Source organism: Equus caballus, chromosome X, assembly GCF_041296265.1.
Source record: "Equus caballus isolate H_3958 breed thoroughbred chromosome X, TB-T2T, whole genome shotgun sequence".
Classification (NCBI taxonomy): Eukaryota; Metazoa; Chordata; class Mammalia; order Perissodactyla; family Equidae; genus Equus; species Equus caballus.
In genome coordinates, this window is record NC_091715.1 from 10755464 (window position 1) to 10768333 (window position 12870).

Consider the following 12870-nt stretch of genomic DNA (forward strand, 5'->3'; position numbering starts at 1 on the left):
AGAACATCCATTTTTCATTTCCCCTTACCAGAAGCTGCTAATTACTTGCATTGAACTATTTGTCCTTCCTCCTTTTTATTAATAATCATATTTGTAAATTTAACTTGAAATAGTAAGGTTACCTGTCTTGCTTTTGTACAGTATTTATAAACTTTCATTATTTTCTGTCTCTTTAGCCAATTTAGGAAAAGAATATCTACACTTTATTACATGACCTTCCCTGGTGATTAACATCTGGAGTGGGCAGATGAAACTCAACTCACAGTCTCACCCTTCCTTGCTCCATTTCTTAGATGGAGCCCTATGCTATCCTTTAACCAGGGCAGGAAAAGATTGCTACTGCCCCCTGCTGGCTCATTGTATTTTTCCTTCTCTACAGATCTGCAACTTGAAGAAGATGCCCAAGGATTGTGAGCCACAGAAGAAAGCTAAGCGGAAGGGGCTTTCCCTAGAAGAGATGTAGAGAGATCCTTTGGGAACAGGAGGCTAAAATCAAACGAAAACACTCAAGGGGCAAGGAAAGCATAAAGGGCTTCTAAGTTAAATTATCGATCTTCATGAACCTTTTTCTGTACACGGGTTTCTCTATGCCAAGGAAATGTCCCCTCCTCTTCAGCACAGGACTCCTCTTTTACCTCCAGGTTTCACTGACAAGGAGTAGAATAATTTCAGTACTCCCGATCGTGGTCTCTGCTTCCCCCAGTTTCCTTTTCCCGTGCCTATACCTTATTCCCTTCTCTTTTCTGCTTCATACTCCTGTCCCGCCCACCCACCAACCGACTCGCATTCCCAGGAGCTCCGACCCCTAGCCTCCTTCACCCTCTCAGTCTACCCTGACTTCTGCTCTCCCCTGGTCGTCATCGTACCGTCCTCAGCAACCCTTCGCTGAACGGCCAGTCACTCTGTGCCTTTGAATGGCAGGCATGTCCCCTCTCGAATGACTCTCACCGACCCCCCGCCCCAAGCGACTGAAAAAGGAAACATGCGCACTTCAGAGCTAGGAGCTGTCCGAGTGCTGAAATTTATAGGCTGGGTAAGATCACGTCTCCGTCTCTTTCTGTAGACCTCATTCCAGCACAGGATCTGAGCAATTTTGCCCTCTTCTCCCTACCCACTCCAGCGCGCAGAGTCCTTTCTTCTCCCTCATTTACAACTTCTTTTAAAAAGAGAACATTTTCTAGAGAAAAGAGATTTGCTAAACAGAAAGGACATAAAACAAAAGCCACAGCAACCCGACTTCCAGCATGGCATTGTCACCAGCCCCCTTTGCATGGTGATGCGATTAAGGTAGCAGCATTTTCGTTATTCAGGAAAAGCAGCTGGGGGATCCATCAGTTCTAAGGCTGTCTTTCCTGGGTTAACTGATGGTCCTGAGCCCCAGTTTGACCTGACCATGATGCCTAGGACTGGCACTTTTTGTTTTTTCTCAGCAAACTGTGCAAACCCAAATCTCTTTTTGATTTTCAAGGAAACTAGACTCCTCTCAGATTTCGAATCTGGACAATAAATAGATACTTTGTCCTAGCTTCTTTCTGGAATCATTTCGGGGATATTTTCCACAAGCATCACAGAAACAGGAATGAACCGGCAGCTAGTGAACATTTTGACAGCCTTGTTTGCATTTTTCTTAGAGACAAACCACTTCAGGTAGGTGAAACGACTTTGCATGCTGATATTTTGCACATGAAAACTGTTTGAAAGAGAACGTGTCGCGCAATTTTTATCTATTTTCCTATGCCCTGGACCATATAATTTTAATTTTATAGAGGAGAGTTAGATTTCTTTTGTTCTTTTAAAAAAGCTTAATTATGGGGGGAGGGTGGTAAATTTTCACAAAGGCAAGTTTTATGATGCTTAACCCCACTCTAGGCATTTCAACACATTTTCACAGCCAATGTGATATTAGGGTAGTCTGATGAGTTGCATGCTCTTTATATTTCTATGTAATGGTGATATTTTTGCTTTGAAATACTTCTGGAAGTCATTTAAAGGGATTATTGGATGCAATGCTTTTCATAAGGTGGAAGTGATTGGATTAATTTGCCAGGAGCATGCTTATTTTATATAAAACATAAAAGAACCCTAATTCTTAGCCAACTTGGGACTTCTATTGTATTTCAGCAAGTAGATGCATACTATGAGGACTACAATTCAGGAAATTTCTTGAAACACCAAAAGCATTTAAAATCTCATTTTGCCACTATATTCTACTGTTCAGCATATTTGGAAATTGATTGCCTATCAAAATTTAATTAATATGACATCTTTGTATTTGTGTATGCATGAGAAATGGACTATGCATAATTAAAATAAGTGAGAAATCATTATTTGCATGCTTTCATTTTCTACCTAATTTACAAATTGTCAAATCAATTGCTACTTCAAAATATCAGATTATCACCAGTGAGTGAAATAGCCATCCAATGGCAGAGGTTCTAAGATAGGATAGAGATAGAAGATGTTCATACAACAAAGTGTATGACTCCTCATTTAATTTTCACCAAATTTTATGGTATTTTTTCACAGAAGCAAGAGAAATGGAACATATATCAATAGTGCTATGAGTACTGGGAAACCCCACTATGTTCCTTTCAGGTTCACACCTCCTACTATGATTAAGAAAAATTGTAGGCTGGGTTTTATTAGAACCACCATCATCATCATCTTCTTCATCACCACCACCACCACCATTATCATAATCAAATAATACTTGATTAATCAGATGAATCTGCATATGGGAATGTGAGTATTTCCAGATGATTGCATCAATTTTCAACTCATACTAAATGTTTATATTATCTTTGCACTTGTATTTAATACTACTTCTTTGAAAAACTGGCAAGAATGTGGTATTTTCCTAATGATAGAATTAACAAAATTATTTGTTAAAGTACTGAAATCAAAGCTTGTAGAATTTATGCTTTAGGAGAGAAATCAACATTCAATCAACCACTATGTATTGTTAAAGAATTCACTTTACTACAAACCAAATATGCTCTTTTTATATACCCTTTAAAGAAAATGAAAATCTGAAATTTTCCAATCAGCATTTAGTGTTTTTGATAATGCAAAAGACAAAACGATTTAGAAGTTCTTTCTCATGAATACTTTTCTGGAGAGTCAACAATTTAAATGCTAATATATAAATAACAACTGATAAAATAATAGAAGTACAGACATGCTCACTGTTGACCTACTTTAGAATGAAATTAAATTTCCAAGTGAAGATTTTTCTTTTAGACAACACATTGAAAATTATTAATAGTTGATAGCTGGAATAGAATCGAGCAGGTGAGAAAATAAGCAATGAGATAATTAGTTCACTGTTTACTTTGTTATGCCCATCTTATTATATATTTCTTATAAAAAGTAGAGGACTCATATTAAGAGCTGAAATGCTGGAAGACTTTTTTTGAAAGTCATGGGGAAATGATTTTAAGACAATAACATAAATTTTAGGAATTGTCATCTTCATTTCTCTCATGACTCTAGAAAGAAATAGCTTTATATATCTATAAAATCTACAACCTAAAACTATGCGTGTTGTATCATCTTAAACATCTTATAGCTAAGGTTTGGAAACAGGAGATATGACTCAGGATTTATATCTCTCATCATTTAAAGTTAACTTTAGACCATGTACAAATTCAGAAGTTGACCAAAGAGTTTGTAATTTTCTTTTTCTTCTTACTAACATATCAAATATATTTACAAAACATCATGTCAAACATTCTGTGAGCATTGGTTCTCAGATGATGAGAAAGGAATTGTTGCTAAAAGAGTTAATGATGTGTTTAGGACGGCTTTCTGCAAAGACCATGACTCCAGATCTGGAAAACAACCTTCGCAGACTCTATCCCCTTCAGATTTCTTGGACAAATTAATGGGAAGGACATCAGGATATGATGCAAGAATCAGGCCAAATTTTAAAGGTAGGTTCTGCTTAAACTATGTTAAGCCTGTGGGAAATCTTCTAGATGTTTGAAAACTCTGAAAAAGGTTTTTAGGGCTTTTTATTATAAAATGCAAAAAGTACAATATTCACTTCATTTTGGTATTCCTTTGGACTAGTCAGTTTAATAGCTTAAATTGTACATATTGCTTGCCACTTTTGAAAACTTTCCTCATTTATGTTCTATTCCACAAAGAAAACTAATGTCAGAGATTATTGCCACATTCTCTATTTTATCTTAAGTGAGAGTGTGACTGGAAATGAATACAAGAGCAAATGATGTCCTTGACTTGTATGAATGCCTACCAGAACTCATACAAGATTCATGGTTACACCAAAATCTTTGGTTTTGTTTTTAAATACCTAATCCCAAAGTGAAGTTTAAATCTGAATATAAAACATGCCATTTTACACACTTTCAGGCCTCTCTCATTTTTAAACATTGTGAGAAGAGGCTCTAATTGAGTGCATTAGAAACTTTTGTTTTCCTCGTCTAAATACTGTTTACTTGAAATTATTTATCTGAAATTAACAAAAAACATCATAGAATCGTAGAGTGCACGTGTCAAAGATGGTGGATACTTTCTTTATTCAATTAGAAACAAACCAAAAGTTTGGTGTTTTTGTTTGTTCAACATTACAAAAATGTAATTAATAGTTTGTAGAAATTATTTTTTATCTTTTTGGTTTATTTTTATTCTGAATCAGAAAAATACTGTAATAAGAAAGAACCAATTATTAATAATTATTTTGATGCTTTAATTTTTAAATACATATTTTAAGTGACAATTGCATTTTATCTTGTAATTTAACATAATGCATTGTGAAGTGTTTATAATATTTTATAAAAGGAGAAATCTATAATATTCCAGATATTATGTCATAATTCACGCATTGCTTTGGTTTTGCTTATTAGTGATTTAATTGGATTGCTTTCCTTGAGTTTTAATTTTTATTATTGGCAAATATGAGCATGAAAACTCAATTTTAAATTCATTTCCTCTTTAAATGCTACACCTCTGAATATACCCAGCTAAGGGCACATTTCATTAAGAAAAATATCAGAATTCTGACAAAACAAATGTTTTTGATTTATAGAGTATTTCCAAAAGAGACAACAGAACTAAGTTCAAAGCTCAGTTTTCCTGAAAACAATTTTCATGTTCATCCTGTTTCATATTAATTTTGTGGTCATTGCTTTGGAAGTCAATATTTGAAATAAAATCCCATGAATAACAAGTTGAGAATCAGCTTTCAACGGACTGCTCACTCATACATTTATTCACTTAGCCATTCAATAAATTGAGTCTGAACTATATGCCAAATACTAACTACTCTATGCTTTGAAAGTTGAGAGATGAAACAGGTTTGGGTGCTACCAACAAAAATTTTAGAGGAGAGAGTAGATGTTACGTGAATACTTATAAAATATAATAATATAATGATATAAAATATAATATATAATATTAGATAGAAGTAGTTAATAGTTAAGTAACATTAGGGAGTACAGATAAAATGCTACAGGATTCCAACAAATGGAGAGGTGATTTCCTGTTAAGCTACTAATGGAAAGCTTCATAGAGAAGGCCCAGAGATGGAAAATTGTTTCAAGTTTATGAGCATCTTATTTAGCAGCAGCTATTATTCATTGTTTTCTAGAAATAATTTTTCAAAACAGGGGGGAGATGCAAAGAGTAACAAAACAAACACCCATGTTGCCATTGCTACTTTAAGCGACCACATAGAATGAGCAATCATTTCCACATACAGCTTTTTTTTCTGATTCTTCTGGGGATGTCACCCTTCGGAAATGACATTTCTCATGACTTTAAAGGATAAATAAATTAGAAGAATATCAAGTATAGCAAAGCATGGCCATGTTTTTGAGATCACTCCACTACTTAAAGACCTGAGCACAGGATGTTTTAAAGACTTATAAAAGGCAAATGGAGTGGATATCATTTAAGACTCTAACTAATGGACTTCACTGAGTTTTGTCTCCCTTTCCCTTTAACTCTCTACTTCAATGAACCCTGATATTATTTCATAAATTTTATTTACGTAGACCATTTATGTCAGATCAATTACCTAACAGCTCCCACAATTCTCTTTACTCTGAGGATCTTGGCTTTTCCTGAATATAAAACATACCCCTTTATTTTAGACTAAAATAATTTTCCTTGGTGTTCCCATGGAACTTCCTGTCTAATATGGTTCTTTCGTGTATTTGTTTCATCAACCCATCCCGCATACCATATTTGAGAGGGTAAGAAGGTACCTTATTTTTAATATATACACTATATATTAATATGTATATATATTATATATATATATATATATATATAGTGTAGGGAAAAGAAGTCATCCTTTTCTCCAGAATGAGGAAATAAGAACCAGGAAAGAAAGAAAAATGCATACTAATTATGAAGATTAGTGCTTCCAATTAGTCGTAGTATAAGTTAAGGGTGGGAACTTTTGAGGTATCAACCAGTGGTCACATTCGCTAGCAAAGATGATCTTAGCTGAGCTGGGGAAAGAAAGAAATAAAAGAAAGAGATAATAGGGAACTTGTAATACACAGAGGAGGCTAGAGAGAACACTATAGTACTTGCTGTAGTTGATTAGCAATGTATCAATGAGAAATTTTGTATAGAACGTAGAAGTGAAGAGTGATTAGGAAATGTGATTGCATCTGGAATAGTGACAGGCTCCCTGCAAATGCCAAAAAATAAATTGACTATGATAACAATAAACATGATGACGATTATGCTGCTGCTGCTGCAAATGACAATAATGGTAATTAATAAGAAGACCGAAGGGCAAGATTTGACTACAAAAGCAAGAGCCAAATATGGGCTGTTGAGGTAAAGGATATGGCTTTTCTAGAACTCTTATTAAATATTAGCACATTTCTCTGTTTTCCTTGCTGACTTGCATTGGCAAGGGAAAAAGAAATGCATATGCATAATTTTTCTTATTGGAAGGAATTTTTCCTGCACACTTACAAATCAGGAAAATATTTCATGTCTATTTTATATCCCTGATGGGCTCTGAAAGATGTCATAAGGGGCACATATACAAGAAGGAAGATGGACGTAAGCTAGAAAAGGGAACCAGAAATGATTCAGACTTGACTTAGACTCTGTAATTGAGAGCCATTCTTAGAAACTATAGGAAAAAAATAGCTTTTCTGATGTACTGAAGCACTGGTGTATAAACAAAGTCATGAGTCAGAGTTACCAACTGCATTCTATCTATAAGATCCATAGAAACCTGGGTCAGATCTTGTCAAAACATAAATTTTCAAAATCCTCAGTTCAGATAAAAACACAAGCTATGTCCATTCACAATTACCTAGTTCTGAAACCATGGTAAATGTTGATGCTACACCAACAGAAGAGCCTCTTTTCCCACTTGGATGATTTGTCTCGTTGTCAGTTGATTTATCATGGGATTCTATCATCCCATCAGATATTCCTTTGCCAGTATTATTGTATCCTGAAAATGCCACTTTAAACATTAAGCTTTTAAAGAAGTCAAATGAAATGCTCAAACCTGGGCAAAATGCATTAGTTCTGATTCTCTTTCTTTGAAACAAAGCCTTTATCTATTTTAACAAAATTTTCTTTGAAAATAAAAAATTAACTTGGAATTATATCCTAAGTTTCATCCCAATATGAATAAACATATTTCACTATAACATTCATTTATGATAGGATCTGGAATAGATAATGCCATGAGATAATTATTCACTTCACTTCTTTGTGTATGCCATGCACACTAATTTTTTTCCATGTCTGGAGACCTAAATTTGAAAGTGTGATGTGTGACATTAGAACCTACATTTGCATGCAATCTGGTTTCCTTCATTTTCCAAAGAGTTATCAGCTCAAGAGGTGTTTTATATATAAGTAGAAATAGATCCACTTCCAAAAAACTAGAGGTCTTCAGGTTTCTCCCCTTGGAAATTCTCTTGTCTACAGCCAAGTGGAGCTCAAGCTCAAATGTTGTGCTTACCTGTCCCTGTAGGGGGTGGCTTGAGCACAAATGTCCAGCAGGGACACTTGGAAATGGTGATTCTCTCAGTTAGATAATGCAGCATCAGTGTGACCATTTCTTTGAACACTGGTGGATGTGGGCATCAGATATTACTATGAATCCTGAGAAAAAGAGTAGAGTGCTTGCAAGTATCAGAAGTATTTGACTTGAGTGCGGAAAGTAGCAGAAGCCTTCAGGTACCTGAAAGGGTACAGCCATTTTAGAACAAGACAACAGGAGATAAAAAGAGAAAAAGGTTACTGAAAGGTTGAGAGTAACAAGGGGAAATTTATATATGACAGTTCTGTCCAGGGGTGATGTTGATGAAGAATTTTGAACATCCAAAATCTACTGGCTGTGTCACATCACAATTTATTTTAGCCTTTGTGCATGGTATGGACACCAACCAACACACTTGTATATACTAGCCTGCTACCATGGACCTACAAGGAGCTTGTCAGGGAGCTGAGATGACATCAAGAAGGAGGCATCTATAGCATTCTAACATATCCTGGAAAAGCATATTCTGATAAGTTCATCTTATTGGAATATGTCTTCCATAAAAGAGCCCTGGACTTGGATCCAGAAAACTCAGCTTCATATCCTGGTTCAGCCACTTTTTGAGAAAAGGTGTCTTCACCTCTCCATTCCTCAGGTTTTCTTCTGCCTTTGTCCACCTCATTTGGGTTGTTCTAAGCCTCAAATGAGATCATGAATCTGAATGATTTGTTTTCAACTATTAAGATTATTACAAATAACTTCAATTATTATTACTAGTCTCACATTTCTCTTTTATAACGAACACTGACTACCGACTATGTATTATCAAAGCTTATTCTTCATGGTGATTGGGGCTTTATAGATGTTTGATTTTTTTTTTAATGGAAAAAAACAAGTCAAAGAAGTTCCAGCATCTTAAAGTCCTACCACAGTAACCAGAGCATAGATTTCATGTGTCTCAGCTGGTTCTCCTTTTATTAGTTTGGTGGGAAGATTTCCAAACTGAAAGGGCTATTTCATATTTCTAAATATGAAACAAAGAAGGAGCCATTTGTGGGAAGGAATTATCTTTATCCATTCAAATTCCATTCCTGATTATTTTCTTAGACTCACTTTTCAAATGAACCAAGTAAAGACATAAAACCAGTTTTGCTTGGTCCTAGAAAGAAGGCCCTAAATTTAACTGAAGATACATGACTGTCATTTCTGATGTATTTTCTTGTCCAGTTACTGCAGTTGCAGGGGTCACTTCACAAATGTGCTGAATTGATTTCCTATTTTAGAATAAGTATTTTATTTATTTATTTATTTATTTTAAAGATTTTATTTTATCTTTTCTCCCCAAAGCCCCCAGTACATAGTTGTATATTCTTTGTTGTGGGTCCTTCTAGTTGTGGTATGTGGGACGCTGCCTCAGCGTGGTTTTTTGATGAGCAGTGCCATGTCCGCGCCCCAGGATTCGAACCAACGAAACACTGGGTCGCCTGCAGCGGAGTGCGCGAACTTAACCACTCGGCCACGGGGCCAGCCCCCTAGAATAAGTATTTTAAAGAGAACATTTGGTGTCTACAGCATGGCAAGTTAAGAGCCCTGGAAATGGAAGCCCATAATTTAGTTTTTGAGGATGTATTGCATTGCTCCTTGGTTGATTCTGGGTAAATTCATATCCCTAGTTTTCATGATTGAAAAAGCCTGAACATTTTATCCAGAATTCTATAGTGCTTGCTGTTTCTCCACATCCTGAAGGACAATTCAGTTTATTTTGCTGATTATCTGAGACTTCATTAAAAAAATAATGGCATAGATACTAGGGTGTTTGGTACTTAATGACTGGACATTATAATGTGTCAAGTTGGAGCAATCAGGTTGAGAGTGAGAAAAAATAGTCATTAGTTTGTTCTTGTTGGTGTTGGATAGTTTTCTTAGTGTGTTGGATTAGACATGTTTGGGATAAGGTCTTAAAAATGGAAATAGAGTTGCTCAAGCCTCATAACAACAAGGTCTTTGGAAGCATTTTGGGTTCTCCTTGGAGTTAACACCTAAGAAGCTGTCCTGACTGTGGCATGCAGCATTTGTTCATTGAGTTCTTTCTTGAGAGGGTGACTCTGGACACTTGTGACTGATTGCAGACACTTTTAGCAATGTGAAACCCACTATGGAAAGACATGAGCAAAAGGAATAGTTTTCTAAGTGGTATTCTTAAACGCACAGGACGTTTAAAAATAAAGTCACTAGGTTACCCTCTTAGAGTCTAGTCTGCCTAGCCCACCATGTGTGGTTATGGGGAAATTACAAGAGGGAAGTTGGATACTCCTTCTGACTCATGCCTTGGCTTGTGTACCCACCATTCCCTGTGAACATGAGTACACCAAAAGGTGGCTCTGTTTTATTAACACATTCATCCAAGAGGGCAAAAGAAAATCCTGGATTGAGTCAAAATATGGAAAGTCAATAGGCAATTATGATTAACGTGACTGGATAAGTATTGTTTTCTATTTCTTCTCTTTTTATGATGGGAGGGAGGGTCATATTTTTTTGAGGAAAAATAAGCTACATTTGCCTGTGCATTGTCAAAGCAATAGAATAAATTTGCGGCAAAGGAACACATATGTGGGCACAAAAAATTACATGTCAAGGTTTTACATCTTTATATTTGAGTCTAAACACACAATTCATTTGTTTATTCCTTTAATAAATAATAGTGAGCAATTACTATGTCCCAGACACCATGTTACTTGCTAAGTATACAGTGGTAAACAGAAATGTAAGCTTTTAAATGTCAGTTCTCACTTCAGTAAAAACTGAAATATAATTTGTAAGTTGAACGCTGTATGATCCAGGATCTTTGCCTGAAAAAAATGGCACACTCTAATAGAGTGTGAGAGGGTTTGGAAAACCAATCCATAAAAGAGAGTGTACTTAAAGAGGCAAGGAAGGGAGTGGTTACCAGAAGCCAGAGAAGGTGGTTATGTAGAGAGGACACCTAATGAGATCTGTGGAGCAATGTAGTCAGTTTTGCTGTCCTAGTAGGGAGGAAGCTAGGGAATAAATATTCTGCCCTCACTCTCCTCCTGCTCTCCATCTTCTTATGGGAGTCTCTCATTGGCCCAATCCAACCAGAAGTCAGAGGGAAAGGGAGCTCAGTGATGCTCCCCAGGGTACAGAGAAGAGAGTGTCTCTGGGGGGAAATGGAAGATAATCAGCACAAAGTCTACTGATGAGCAAAGCCACTCCTCAACCTTCAGGTGGTCAAGCAGACATCTCCAAAACTTATGATCAGTTTAGTAAGCCTTCCTTTATCAGTCCTGGGAAAGAAGGGAAGTGAGAAAGGAATATCATTTGGATATATTATCCCAAAAGATAAATGATACCTCCAAAAGCAGAGAAGAGAGAGGAAGATAATGTAACATAAGAGTTCTGTCTCCTCGGATAAAAACTAAACTATTGGTGGTGAATACGATGCAGTCTATACAGAAGCTGAAATATAATAATGTACACCTGAAATTTACACAACGCTATAAACCAATGTGACCTCAATAAAATAAAACACACACATACACACACTCAAAGAGTTCTCTCTCCTAAACAGACAACTGAAAGAGGTACAACCAATGGACTAAGGTGTGTGTGTGTGTGTCTGTGGGGGCGGGGGGGAAGGAGAGAGAATGAGATCTTCTTGTGGAGGATATGAAAATAATTAATATAGTTTTCTTTCTGATTTAATAAGTTCATACGTTTGCTGATATTGTGCTTGCCTCACAGTACTCCCCTTCAAGCTCCACATGCTGGGATGTGTTGTGGGTTTAGATTTCAGCACAGGAACTTTATCCCAAGTCTTTTTGGGGTAGCATTTCTGAGACACATTCTTTCCCTCTGTGCTATTCTGTTCTACACAGAGCTGAAGAAGGAGTGTTAGAAGAGAAGATTGGGTGGGGGGCTAGAAGAGCATGAAGAGTGGGAGCAGAATAGTGTGTGTTTCAAGGAAATGGCAAGTTTGAGGAATAGTTGCTTGTTTTCTACTCCTTGGCTGGTTTGATTACTGCACCTGAAATATGGCTACTTACCATGGCAATTCTGCTACTTTAGGAAAACCTCAGAGCCACTTTACCAGATAATTCTGCTTTCATTTAAAAAAACTAAGTGTACATAGAAGATAATATAATCTATCTTCTTCTGATTTATTTACATTTAAATACTTCAAGATTTTGATTTCTAAGAACTACTTCATGTCCAACAAGGCAGTTGAGGTTTCTTCCATCAGAATTTCTTTTAGAAAAAGCATTCTTTGCCAAAAAAAAATGTATTCAGAAAATGAGGGGTCTGCTTATTTAGCTTTGAACCTCAAAGTCTCTGAAAAGTGAATGACACACACATTTGGCAAACCACACTTTAACTAACTCAAGTTAGATGATGTGATTCAGGATAATTTACATATATACTGTGCAATGAGGGCAATGAATTTCTTATATCCTGCTTTTTCCTGTGAATTAACTCTGGTTTTAGTGCTTGAGCATTGTATAGAGTATGCCAAGTCAAAGGACTTAGAATTTAATACTAAACCAAATTAGCAATACACCAGATGTGTTTCTCAAACCACATTTTTCAGAACACCTGCTTCAGAGACACCTGAGAGTCCTGTTAAAAAGGTACATACCTGGGCCCCACACTTCTCCGGCTCTACCTCTTCAGAACCACTGAATGATGGGATCTTGAAATACTCACTTTCACAAATTCATTACTCCCTGCAATTTAAGAACTACAGGACTAGAACGAGAAGTTTTTGCCCCTGTATCTGAAGGATAATACCTTCCTTGTAGTATCTTTCCCAAGATACTGTGTACCAGTATTGCTTTACCAAATAAAGGGGGAAAAAGTCCCAA

General features: G+C 36.2%; 1 protein-coding gene across 3 annotated transcripts in view; it reads left to right on the forward strand.

Moving 5' to 3' along the window:
- Nucleotides 1-862: 862 nt before the first annotated feature.
- Nucleotides 863-12870, forward strand: part of GLRA2 (glycine receptor alpha 2) — a 175118-nt gene continuing 163110 nt past the window's right edge. Inside the window, exons 1-2 of one of the 3 annotated variants that reach the window (XM_003365745.5) lie at nt 863-1647; nt 3799-3932. In XM_003365745.5, the coding sequence (XP_003365793.1) occupies nt 1580-1647; nt 3799-3932 (202 nt within the window). In that variant the 5' untranslated portion in view covers nt 863-1579. The remainder of the gene's footprint in view (nt 1648-3798; nt 3933-12870) is intronic. The other 2 variants (XM_023633280.2, XM_070256945.1) reach the window with 2 other exon arrangements.